Raw genomic sequence first — 13677 nt, 5'->3', positions numbered from 1 at the left:
AGTAAAACTGATGAAAAGTTACTGAACAAGAAGAGCACTTGGGGCAGTCCTCTGCCAAGACCAAAGCGCTAACAAATTTAAAGAAAAAAACTGTATGAGGACCAAAATTTAATGGGCTGTTCTCATACACATTCTCCACTCCGCCACCAAGTTTAATGAAATTTGGACTTGTAACTTTTGGATAATCTCATTGACACACAGACAAACAAACAAAATGAAAAATGGCACAGCAGATGGTATGAGAGACTGTGTAGCAGCAGCAGCACAGATACCCTACCCCAGTGGTGTTCATAAGCTGTTGCCAGTGTCTCTCCCTGACAGCTGAGTTTTGCAGCTCGTTGACAGCTCTCAGAGAGGTCAATAGGTTTTTCACTGTTGATTCCAGACCCATATAGACATCCCACACACGCACCTCCTTATCCAGCATTTTCATCTCCTTCAACAGACAACAGACATACTCACAGTTATTGAAAAGGTACTCTTGTTTCAAACATGAAACAGTTAAACTGAATCAAAGTTCAAGTATCTATCCAGAGAAGAGTGCTGTACTGTACTTTAGCAAACCGCCGGAGTTCCATGTCCATCTGCTCAACGTTGATCTCTTTCCATGGAGTCTTTGTCCAATCCTCTATACTGGTCTAGGATTTGCAGGAGATTAAGTGCATCATTTGATTATTTTGCATGCAGTGACTCACTATGGAGACCCTGCCTTGTATTAAAAAAAATAGCATATTTGTATTTACAGCCCCAATTCCAAAAAGGCAGGATGGTGTGTAAAATGTAAATAAAGTGTTTAGAAATTATGCAACACTTTCAGAATAATGTTCCTCAACTTGAAATAATGTTTATTACACGGAAATCCCTTTCTGTGAGTGTAGTTCACTGTGCCATCTACCAACACAGGTTAAAGCTCTGTCATGCAAAGAAGAGGCCATATGTGAGCATGATCCAGAAATGCTGCTGTGATCTATTTTGAGTTTTGTTTTGCGATTCATTCTTTTTGAATTAAAAGATTTTCAGGGTTTTAGTTCTGTATTAGTCCTGACTTCAGTATTTCCTAGTGCCTATGAGTTGTCATTATTTATATTTCTACTTCGTGGTTCTTGATTACGTGAGTACCCTTTTCTGTGCCTGGTCTGCCCTAGTCTCATCTACATGTCGTGTCATCAGTATCTCAGTGTTTTCAACGCTTTCTGTCTCCCTGGTCATGTCTCTCTGGTCTTCCTGGGTTCTACCTGGTTTCCCAATCTCCGTTCCAAGTTAATATGTCTTCCTTCCTATTCCTCATGTTTATGCTTTCCTCTGCCCATAATCTTCTGTTTTATCCTTTTGTCTCCCCAGTCAGTTATGTTTCCATGTATGTTTAGCGCTGGTCCCTGCATCGAGCTCCTGTCTCTGTCTCAGTTTTGCTTCTTGTGTCTCTTTATTTAGATTCTGTTCAGCTGTGTTCACAGGTGTGTTCAATCTGCCTTAATTCCCTTCTGTCTATATACTCTCTGCATCTCTCTCTGTTCTTTGTCGTGTCTACCCTCATGGTGTGTGTAGTCTCTGTCAGTCTCTTTAGTTAGTTTGTTACAGCCCCATCACTGTCCACATTATTTAGCTTTTGATTTCTGTTTTTTTTGCCAGCACAATAAAAGCTGTGATATTTAAGAAAGCTGTCCACTCTCTGCCTGCCACACACCTCAGTTCATGACATGAAATGTTTTCTGTGTCCAACAGAGAATAAAATGATATTTGTAAATTTGTAAATCACTGCCTGTTTTTATTTACATATTACACACCATCCCAACTTTCTGGAGTTCAACCGTACCTTTACAAAGACGACCATATCCCATACTGCTTTGACAAGTATGATGTCAGAGCGACACTGCCGCAGCTGCTTGTATTCTGGGAAGCTGACCTCAAACAGATCAGCTGTGTCCTGCAACTTCTTCATTTCCATCTCCATCGTAGCTACGCCTCGATTACACTGCAGGCAATTTTGATATGTTATTTAAATTTTCTTTAATCACACACTGTGTACTACATTTGAAAGAAGTACTGTTAAGATTTCTCTTTTAACAGACACTAAAAGAAATGTGCCCCCTGCTCACCTTATCAATAAGCTTATATGGCTCCTCCACACTGATTTTAAAGATTGACTCTGAACGAAATTGTTCTCTGAACTCATGCTGTTTGACCTAAAGTATGAAATCATAGCAAATTAAGGATTAATGCATATCTGCCTCTACCTTTCTGTCTATCATTTTGCAGACACTGTGTGGGTTTCATATATATAATGCAGGAAAGAGGTTTTATGTGTCAGATATTGAGCTCTTTGCCAGACTGACATCCTACCCCAATCACACAAAGCCTCACCTCAAACCGAACACATTTCCTGCGGATAACTGAAACCTCATTTGACTGTAGTGGTGCCACCTCATGTTTGACCGTGAAGGCAATTTTTCGGACACTTTTCCACTTTTCCGGCAGCTCCTGTGTTGTGTGGGAAAGAAGCACTGATAACTGTACATATCGCCTATGATAAATGAAAAAATGTGTGTTTTTGAATTGGTTCACACTTCTAGCTGTGTGCAGACACTCTCTGGAAGCTGCTGTCCGTAGGTCTTTAGAAGTTCAGCGGTAGACTTCAGCGGTTTGAAGTGCTGTTCGTCGCTGATCTGTCTGTCTCGTATGGCCATGAGGTGCCCCATGATTTTCACAAGGCCTGCATAATCGCCATCTGACACCTTGGTGGAAAGGCCACATGCTGTGTCCTGGACAAACTGGGACAATTCCCTCACACTGTTAAATAGAGAAGAAGGGAGATGAAGTGAGGTTTCAGAGGACTGGCTTTAAAAAATGTCTTTTAAATGATAAAAAAGTTTTATTTATTTTGACTTTTATGTGTCTGACCTCTGGTTCACGTGGTTAAGAAGGTGCTCTTTGAACATCCAGCTCCACTTTTTAATGACATTCATCAGTGTGTGCTTGAAGGGTCTGATATCTAGCTGTAGCCAACCACAAAACACCCTTCGGTCCTCCATTTTGCTCACTCGCACATACAGTGACTCAAACAGATTGATCTGAAATAATGAATAATTCAGTTATTATTGTTGCATTGCTTTCCAAATGTGAGTGAAATAAACCAAGGTTACAGCATAAATGGATCACAAATGTTGAACACACTTGTTCTTTAAAGTTGTCCAGGGTGGGTGGGTTCTTCTTTAGTTCGTAGTCGGCATACAGCTCAGCTTCCTCTGTACTTAATGCATGTCCATAAAGTAGGAACTGTCTCATAAATTCAGACCTGTGAACATATGAGACAAATTATTTCTGTACTTGCTAACAATCAAAACAAATCAGAAACAGCCACACACAGCTGACCTGTCATCAGTCCAGAGGTAGCGGTAGCTAGAAAATGATGCCTGGTACTCCCTGACCTGTAAATAAACACTTTCACAACTATTCGCCTGTAAACTTCATAAAATAATCTTCCACATGTGACCATAAAAAAATGTCACTAACCTTAGCGACAGATGCACGTGCCCGTGAGCGGATTATGTGGCACATGTCTGACAAATCCTCCATTTCATTAATGTCACCCTGCAAGATGGAAAATCAAGATTGCTTATGATAAGGGTCTGTTTACATGGAAATATATGTATGTATATGTATATGCATTTATAATCTAATCTGTGTGGTACCTGGTAGTTACTCAGCTGTTTGTGATTTGCCACTCTAGGAATGAGGGAAGCCATGCTTGTAATGTTGCCCACCATCTTATCCACAATATCATAGAAGTTACCAGTGTGGCTCAAGTCTAATGAAGGGTCAAAGGTCATCTCATTGCTGTTGAGAACCAACTGGACTTCAAACAGAGGTGTAATACGCTGAGCTGCATCTGTATTGTCCATGAGGTACTGCAGAGAGCAGCGTACTGCGCTGGTGAAGCCTGCCAGGATCATCCTGTCAACATACTCAGTATAGGCATGCCACTCACTGCTGTCAAGATCCGTCACACTGAGGAGAGACTGGTTCTCCTGAAAATTATGTGTTGAATGAAAAGTTTAAACACCAAATAAACATACACATGAATATCGGTTGTGTTAACATTTGCAATGTGTGCACAGCATCTCTCCAGCATGGAGATTATACGATGAATATACCTGCAGTAGTTTGTGTATCTGCTCCCCTGTACTAGTAATGAGAGCATGCTGTTTGGAAACACTCTCTTCAATGTCAGCGAAAACGAGGAGAGTAGAATCACGACTCTTTCTGGTAATGAAAGCCCGGCTGCTGAATTTACCCATCAAGGCCTGGATTGCTTCCACATTAGCTTTGCTCTTCTGGACACGACTAGAAATGCTCTGGCGATGGCAAAAAAAAAAAAAGGAGCAACAATTACAGGCAATAATTATGTTTCCGGCATCATGTTGCTTTTTGTTTTTCAAGTGCTTGCTGTAGAGTTGAAGCGCTCTGAGATAGGGCTATAATTAAGAAAACTAGCTTGGCCCACACACAGAGGATTCTGGGGTTTCATGCAGACAGGCGACCGCTGGCTTTTTTAAAATAAATCAGCCCAAATGTTGATAGAGACAGTGTTTATTCTACTTAAAAAAGCAAAATCATTTAAATATGCTGCAAAATAGTGTCAACCAACACATGTACAGGAAACTCACCCATTAATGCAGGCACTGCCTTGCATCTTTTTGTTTGCTTTAAGTTCAGTACAACATTTCCTGCATATTTACAGTACCTGTGCCAGGTCTCGTGTACTCTGAATGTAGTCCCATAGGTCATCCTGAGCCCATGTCACTTCCCGGAGGGCCGGATTCAGCTGTCGTCTCATCCCATCCATCTCATCTTTGACCAGTCCCAGCTCTACAGCTAGGATGGTGCTGTGGAGCTGGTTGTACCACTGGGTCACCAAAGTCAGTGTTTGTGTGTACTGCATAATAAAATGCAGCATTAAAACCCCCAACATATTTCTAAAAAACACGCTTTCTAAAGAAAGCTGTCAAGTCCAGAAAACTGCTTGAGGGTTAATGACCTACCATGTGTAGTCTCTCTCGTTTAGAATAGAGATGAAGAGCTGCTTGGGGAATGTTTTGGGTCTTCAGCATGCCCAGATATTTCACTTCTCTTAGCACAGATGCTAACTGTGGAGAGTAACAACAAAAGAAAGTACAATCTGATTTCCATAGATTATAGTACATGATTTTGGAATAGATATCAGTTACCAAACACCTTCTCATATTTTATATTTATGTGTATCCATTGTTTCCTCCCATGGTGATTAATTATACTAGTAAAATATGCTTCATCTGTGTATCAAACTGCTGTTGCTACTTCTGGGGAATGTTTCACAAAGTGAGTTTAGTGGACAAAAATGTGGCTTTATTAACCTTGAGTTGAAAGAAATGCAGACAGAGGCACTAGTTTGAATAATGACTTAGCAGAGAAAAACACTCTATGAGCTCAATTTGATACTAGCAGGTTTTCTTCACAAAACCTTGAATTTCTCTCGATCTCTCTCCTGCAGAGCTTAAAGAAGCAGTCTGACAAGTCATTTCACTTCTGAACTCATACAGTCAAAATGACTGTGACTTTTAGATTTTCACCTTTACTTGCCTCTATGGAATATCTTTTATCTGTTTTTAAAGTCTGTTCAAAAATCAATCGTCTTTGGGCTTACACCAGGACTGAAGTTGACCTGGAAGAAGCCAGTTTCACTATCCAGTGCCAACAGTGGCTCCTTGAGGTGTGTTTCACAGATTTCTTCAAGCCCCTCGGTCCACTCTAAGAACATCTCCTCATCATGCTGGTCCAAAACCTCAAGAACGCGTTCACACCTCTGGAGGACATCTTGTGCCTCTGCACAATCCAGGGGCCTGAAAGAGAGATGGAGAAAGAAAGAGATAATGCAGGAAAAGAATTATATAGCAAGTGAAGTATAAGTCATGTGTATACTGTAAACATTTGGCAGAAACAGTAAAATAAATAAATTCTTGTAATGAATATGCTAAATGCAAAAAAAAAAGTGTTTATAACCAAAATACATATTTTAGGTGCACATTGTTGGTCAGATGATTAAATACAGGGTACATGAATCTGAAATATTAGTTACAGCTGACTGCTTAAAGCCTTGAATGTTTGATGTTCTTTTTAAATCTTTAAATAATCAATGGACACAAGATATATATTTTTTAAACTTTTTTCGGTTACTGCAAATTATAATAATAACATCAATGGATCTGCTGGGTTTCAAAACCCATGTATGTCAACTGAGGAAGGTAACATTTTATTGATTTAATACCCTTAGTGATTAATAACCAAGTGCTTTGCACCAAAAAATACTCTAAAATCATCCTTATTGTGTTTATTAGGTAGGTTCTTACATGTGGGGCAGCTGGCAGAGGTTACTCCTGTGAGTCAGAATCCGGCTTCGGAGCTCCTGCGACCATTTGAGGTTACCGGCCACTTGAGGCATATTCTTTCCCAGGATCGCAAAACCTGACTGCAGCTGAAACACAAGGTTTCATGCCATTTGGCTGACAGCTTAATCTTTCAAATCACTTTGAGTTAACACTCTCACGCGGAAGTATGTGGACCTCAGTGCCATTTGTGTCATCTCAAATCTTCTGCTGTGGCTACAATTAACATGTAATGCATGCAAACTATTTATGAAGCAGCTGTTACAGCACTATGTTTCCGCTGTAATTAACGACACTGTTCTCGCTGGGTGTAAGAGCAGTGAGCTGTGGATGTTTACATTTCTATGCAAGTGTGCAAAGGCTCTGTTTACATATTTTTAATAATATTCATATTATTTAAATTAAGCTCCCAGTATACAGGAAATAATAATAATAATGGATTGGATTTATATAGCGCTTTTCAAGGCACCCAAAGCGCTTTACAATGCCACTATTCATTCACTCTCACACTCACACACAATGTATTTCTTAGCAGTGCCATTTATTTTGTGAATACCAGCTGGTGTTAACTTTATGTCTCTCACAGTGTCCTGTGTGTCACAGCACTGTGCTGGGTCCAAAAACTGAAGACACAGAACAATCCCAAATGAAATCTCATCATTTTGTTTTTCCTGTGTGTCAGACAACCTACATTGTAAACATATAAACATACAATAACTGTAAATGAAAACATGTAATAAGTGCACATGTGCTTAAACAAAGATGTCTGGTTATTTGATTTAAAAAAATGCCTAATGTGCTTCAGTAATTAAAAATAATAGCCAAGCATTGTAATCTTAATTACAACCCTTGTAATTTTTAAAAAAAAAATTCAGTCTAAAATCTCTTTGGGGCAACTGAAAATCAAATTATGTATGCAGGAAAAACCCAGGTACCCAGAGACATTATAAAACTCACTGCTAAGACAAAAATGAAGTGTTTTAAATTGCTAAACTTGATCAAACCGTTAATTAATACACACATAAAACACTCACAACACACACAGACACACGCGTAAAATACGGCAGCTGAATCGTGGCGTATTGTGAAGCAAATGTGTGCGAGTAATTAGGAACATAATTTCAATCTGTCTCACCCCATCTTTGTGTTGATCAAGTATAAACTGGCAGTGGCCTACTTCCTGGCTAAACATGTCCAACAGCACACTGTAATTAGGTGAAAACAGCTGGTGGATTCTGGGTCTCTCAAGCAGGGTGCCAAAAATCTTCAACAGCTAGATGGAACAACAGCAGCTTTGTGACATTTTGTACACTCAAGGCACAAAACATGTACACACCACTAGTTGAAATCCCCCAAAACAACCAAATGATGCTATTATGTTAACTTGCTAAATGTCGTACACTTGCTACTTTAAGTAAACTACTAAATGATTTTTAAAGGAGTAACCGGCCTACCTTAAAGGCTGACTTCAGGTTTTTGGAGTGCTGAAAGGCCAAATTGAGGACAGTTCCCAGCCTTTGGTCAAAATCTTTGTTCTGCTCCAAGAAACACCTATAGTGGTTCACAAAATCCTGAGAAGGCATTAGAGGGGAAATGATGGGTATTTTGAGAAGCCTTTGTGATTAAAAAGCTTTGATTCAATTTAAATTATTAGACAATTTCATTCCATAAAATTCCTCCTTAGCTCATTTAATCAGTATTGACTGGATTAACACATACTTGAGAGAAATATATTATAACACAGATCAATTTCTGATCGAGTTCCTGTTCTGAGCCACGCTGAAAACTATTGTAAAATATCCAGTAAATTAAATATTGATGCGCTGACTAATAATGACTCCTGCCACTTGTTCTTGTGTGTTGCTTAGCAACTACTCTGCTTTTCTACCTTTCAATTATTGTACTGCTGGGCAGAAAAATAAAATATAATTGTTATTTTTTATTATTTGCCTGTGCCAGCCAATGCCACAATTAAAGAGCAGCGTGATATTAAAAACAACGGCAACTCTCTCAGTAGCTCTCACGTCATTAGTGCAGTCCAAGGGGTCATATTTGCTCTCTCTAAGGGTCCGCCAGCGGTCATGAAACTCCTCACTCATGCTGAAGACCATCTCACTTAAGATTTTCCCTCTGGATCCACCTAATTCAATTTTCTCCAGCTTCAGAAAGTCCAGTGCTGTTGCAAAAAGTTCCTACGAGTGAAATGAGAAAAGACAGTGATGGATCAGCATAATATCGTGGAGCTGAAGTTCAAAAATATGCATTTTCATGCAGATTTACTTGATTAAAAAAATACTCCCTCCTTTATAGGAGTGAGAGATGTTGATTTTTCAATTTTCCTGGAAAACCAAGATACAGACCTCGATCATAAGAAGCCTTTCCATGATGCAATCTGAGCGTTGAAACACAAGTTTCGCTGGAAAGTCCCAGAGCTTGATGCTCTGTGAGTGTTTGTAATACTTCGGGATCTGCTCGCGGTAAGTGTGAAACAATTTCTTGAAGGTGCGCAGAACTGAGATGCTTATCTGTACTCTCTCCATCCCTTCCTCAAGCTCCATCTTAAACAACTCTTCAGGGATTAAATAGGCAAAGGCCTGTATTCAGACACAAAGTCGTTACAGAGATAAATTTTTAATTCCTCTTCCTTCGTCTCCTTTTCATCACATGTGCACAGACATGCATCACCTGTACCTTTTCAATGATCAGGTTGCAGAACTCCTGCAGAAGCACCACCATTCGCTGAGGAGTGCAGTAATACTGGGAATGACTCCAGATGAGGCAGAGCGTGTGAAAAAGAGGAGGTAATTGCGCATCCACCTGTGGAAAACTCTTCTCCTCCAAGTTTGTAATCAGTCTCCTTAGAGGGCGTAGATACAGATCTATGTCTTCTGCTTCCAGCACGGCTGTGATAATTACATCCACAAGTATCAGTCGATAACGTGAACATAATGGGGCATTTATGGTGCTCTAAAAGGTGTGATCTCTGATTACATTTATTTAGCACCAGTGTAAACATGATATCTGCACTTCCCATGATTGTTAAGTGAGCATGATGACACAGAAAATGCAATGAAAAGGCAAAGTATAGAAAAAAAAAGGTTCTGTTAGGGTAACAATGCTGTAAAATTCTGGGTTCAGTAAGCATAAAGAAAAATTTATGCTTGATCTGTTTCTTAAATTAAACTAAATGGGAGCTGGAGCTGTCATACTCATGTCATGATGACAAAACAAATTAAAGCCTTGATGAATGAGAAGTAATGCTGATCTACCCTCATTGACTTTGACGCAGACGTCCTTGAAGGCGGAGTAGTAACTGCTCTTGACTCTTCTCAGGATCTCCACGATCTGCTCCACTTTGGAGCTGCGGATCTGGAACCAAGGATCTCATATTAACATGCACTGACTTATTATTTCAAGAGTATAATAAATGTACAGGTTTTGTACTACACTGACAACTTTCGTCATTGCTGCCCTCTCTGTTCATCTGTATTGGTGTCAGTGCGCCCCAGGGTGGCTGTGGCTACAATGTAGCTTGCCATCACCAGTGTGTGAATGTGTGTGTGAATGGGTGGATGACTGGATATGTAAAGCGCTTTGGGGTCCTTAGGGACTAGTAAAGCGCTATATAAATACAGGCCATTTATCATTTGACACAGGGACACATCTCAACATTAAGCATCGCATACAATGAATATAAAGTAAAATTTCATTAGTTGTCAGGTTTCCTTCCTGTATATTGTGATTCCACTAGAGCACCCCAGCATTCACAGCTCTTTAAATGGACTGAAACAAGCTGACTCTTTAACCTTCCCTTTAAACGTCCCTTCTGGATGATCATTCTCCAGAAGTCTGCCATTGCTTGTGAGCTGTGCTGTCAGTACTTTAAAGGTGGCTGTACCTGTAGCAGATGACTATATAAAGAAATCCAGGAGGAGCTGATGTCAGCTCCTTGCAGCAATAGAAAATAACAAGTGGAAACTCACTATTCAGAGCAATCTGGAGGCTGAGCTTTGGCTCACGGGGACGACTTTTATATACCTCTACTGTTATTTAACTTTGGACGCATTTAATAAACATTTAACATACATTTAACATACATTACATACATTTTTTTTGTTCTTTTTAAACTAATGAATAACACGAGTCTTATACTTATTTTATAACGTCATACTTGTGACTGGATGCCCAGCAGGTTTTCCCTTTGAGCTGCCCAGAACTGAAGCTCCACGCTGGGGCCTGGGTGGTTTCCCTGAAGCAGCATCATACCAGAGTCTTTCTTCAGCACACTCCATATCTGTCCGGACCACTGCACAATCAGAGTTTCTATAGAGTATAACAAGCCACGGTCCAGTGGCCATCCAGTGTGGCTGAGAGGGACAGAGTGAGAGCAATCAGTCTGGATAAAAATAGAAGTGAGCTACTGAAGCTATACGTACAATACGAACGCTACAAATGAGGTACTGTATATTATTTCTCTAGGACATTGTTAATGCCAACCAGCGTTTACCAGGGCCTTTACGCACTAGTTCTTTTTAAAGAACTAGTGCGTAGTACTAATGTAACTTCTTGTTACATTATTCAATTACCTCTTACTCCATACATTCTTCAAAAGTCTGACAATAGCCAAGTATGTAAACCCTCACTCTTCACTATTAAGCTAATATCAGAAATAAAACGAGTTACTGTAGGACTTTTGCGCTAATGACTTAACTCCACTGCTTAAACTTTGTCAGACTTAGCTGTTTAACTGACGATGCTGTGTTGAAGGCGTTTTCCAAGTTCCTCAAGGTCTCAAGGTAAACTTTAGCTAACATGAAAGAAAAACATTCCGCCACTGTGCAGCAATTTGTCTAAACTTGACTCAAGGAGAAAACAAATATGACAGCTGACCCTGCTTTTTCACTTTCTGAATCCCGTCTTTTGTCTTGTTTCTTGTAAAACACAAGGACGCCCACTTTTCTTGTAATATGTCTGACAAACGGAACATTTTCATCGACGAACTTGACCAGAAAACAGCCTGTTTACCAGGTAAATGCTCCCCATGCCCTGCCCCTTTCCATCCTGAAAAAAGGGCGGCAAATGAAACTTTTACAATTATAAATTATAATTAAAAATAACCGATTAATTCGGAGACACCATTCAAAGCCATCGCAACACTTTAAAAATTCCCAACATTCTCAGCTATAATTTGGCTGTCTGTGTATTGTGACACCACCGACCTTAGCACAATGTCCTGAGGTCGTGCCCTCTCCACGTACAGGGGTAGGGGCAGCAGTGTTCGCCCCTCGGCTCGGCCTCTCAGAGTGACCACCTTGCTCCTCAGCTTCTCCAGGTGCCTGCGGATGTCATCAGACACCACCCTCGGCCAGGACTCGTGGTTGAGACCGTTGGATAGCACACACACCAGCACCTGTATGAAGAGGTGTTCATAAGGTAGCTATACACGCACACAAATTACACAAGGACACGTACACAGAACTTACCAGAAAAACTGTAAACCAGAAAATTTTGCATCCACAGTCAACATATATGAAAATGTGCACTTGTAGACATCCTACACCTGAACACACTACCCAACCTCAGATATGACAACAGGCAGGTGCTCCATTGGGTATCCAGGTACTTCTCCCAGCCTGAACTGGTGTCTGAATCCTTCTCGGGAAATTCTCTTCACGCCCTTCTTTAGGACACACAGCAGCTTGGTCTTCCATGGCGGGGATGTCTTCACAGATGAAAAAACAGTGGGAATGCTTTCAAGAACATTGAAAGCACTAGAAATAAGTAGCGACTTATTTCAGAAAAATGTGTATATTAGATGGAGTGCAGATTACAAACCCAGGAGTTTCTGTTAAACACCTGTGTACCTGTATGCCAGCTTTTGTCACTTATAGGAACTAAATTCACTAAAGATTGTGAAAATATGTGTATCATAACTGTTCCTCTTATGTTTACCTCAGAGATGTTAGTATAAACAGTTTATGCTCTATTAAATATTTATTCAAGACTGGGTGGGGAGATGAAAACAACATTTATAAAAGCAGTTGCCTGAATTTTTCATCACTTTTATCTGTATACATATACATTTATCATTGTCCTTCTGTGCATTTATCTTACTTGAGCATCCCCTGCATGCAGTGTCCCTCCAGGTCCGGTGAAAAGCAGCAGCCTGTTAGTCCAGATGTGGTCCAGAAAATCCAGTATAATCTTCTGGTTCTCATCAGCACCAATGAAGCGGTTCCACTTATCTGTCTTCACTCTCAGCACATAGAAGGCCTGCTCCCGGAGGAAGTCCACTCTCTCATCTGACAAAACCACCCCGGCTTTGAGAGTGGGCTCCTGGGAGGCACGCACTCCCCCAGCCCCTCCGCTGCCTAAACCTCCACTGCTGCTTCTCATGCTGGTGGCTTCAGCCATGAAGCTCTTAGCGGGCAGGAAGGACACAACAATGTGTAGAGGAATGTGAAATAAGAAAAGAGTATCACCAACAGTGAGCTAACAGGTATGTACTTACCAGTCCTTCTTGTCAAATATCTATAACAACCTATGAAGCTATAAACTGGTATTTCCCAGCACATAACATGGATGAGCTCTTTCTACTCAACAAACTTTTCCTTCTCTCTTCTCCAGGTATGAAAAGTGATACACTTCTTGATGGGCAGGTGACGAAGCACTACGGACTGCCTTCATTACCCTGAATGGAGGTGGCCATTTATGTAGCCTGTGTGCCCTGCAATCCTATCCTGTAACCTGAGCCTTCAGAGGAGGCCCAACTGCAACAACTACTCCAGTGCAGGTAATGTTTCACCTTAAATATGCATATATATTGATGTGTGATGAGCTTAATATTATTAAGAAACTCAAATGATGTAATTTATATTATAGGTGTGTCTTAGGGAAACAAAACATACTGTACAGGTTTCCCTAAAGAGTTTCTTATTCTAATAATAAAGCAAAATACAGAGAAAAAATATCCATTCGACTAATTTATCAAAGTACACAGCTTTGTTTACGTCCTCTTTATCTAACCTTTGCAATGTGTATCATTGCCACCTGGGGGCAGTTTGGTACAGTGCTTCTGACAGCGTCCTTCTTTCTGTAATCCAAAGTGACCCTAGCCATGACATCCTATTATATATGTTATGCCATTTGTGTAAAAATGTGGAAAAATGGGACATTTCTCTAACTGTGTTACTTAAAATACCACAGCAATGATTACCCTTTTAAAGATCCTGCAATTTCTGAGTTTAACATTAATACA

At 40.3% G+C, this 13677-nt stretch overlaps 1 protein-coding gene across 1 annotated transcript in view; it reads right to left on the bottom strand.

Annotated features, from left to right (window-relative positions):
- dnah9l (dynein, axonemal, heavy polypeptide 9 like) overlaps positions 1–12833 on the bottom strand; it is a 43662-nt gene extending 30829 nt beyond the window's left edge. Inside the window, exons 1-22 of the mRNA XM_080293297.1 lie at positions 12534–12833; positions 11998–12141; positions 11639–11856; positions 10591–10786; positions 9689–9788; positions 9111–9322; positions 8780–9013; positions 8444–8611; positions 7874–7990; positions 6384–6508; positions 5681–5876; positions 5040–5144; positions 4742–4933; positions 4152–4352; positions 3690–4025; positions 3511–3588; positions 3370–3425; positions 2565–2787; positions 2097–2183; positions 1814–1972; positions 555–638; positions 278–436 (exon numbers count right to left, since the gene is read on the bottom strand). Coding sequence (XP_080149423.1) covers positions 278–436; positions 555–638; positions 1814–1972; positions 2097–2183; positions 2565–2787; positions 3370–3425; positions 3511–3588; positions 3690–4025; positions 4152–4352; positions 4742–4933; positions 5040–5144; positions 5681–5876; positions 6384–6508; positions 7874–7990; positions 8444–8611; positions 8780–9013; positions 9111–9322; positions 9689–9788; positions 10591–10786; positions 11639–11856; positions 11998–12141; positions 12534–12833 — 3690 coding nt within the window. The remainder of the gene's footprint in view (positions 1–277; positions 437–554; positions 639–1813; positions 1973–2096; positions 2184–2564; positions 2788–3369; positions 3426–3510; positions 3589–3689; positions 4026–4151; positions 4353–4741; positions 4934–5039; positions 5145–5680; positions 5877–6383; positions 6509–7873; positions 7991–8443; positions 8612–8779; positions 9014–9110; positions 9323–9688; positions 9789–10590; positions 10787–11638; positions 11857–11997; positions 12142–12533) is intronic.
- Between the last annotated feature and the right edge of the window lie 844 nt (positions 12834–13677).

This window comes from Astatotilapia calliptera, chromosome 18 (assembly GCF_964374335.1).
Source record: "Astatotilapia calliptera chromosome 18, fAstCal68.1, whole genome shotgun sequence".
NCBI classification, from domain to species: Eukaryota; Metazoa; Chordata; class Actinopteri; order Cichliformes; family Cichlidae; genus Astatotilapia; species Astatotilapia calliptera.
This window is presented reverse-complemented; position numbering and strand designations above follow the sequence as displayed.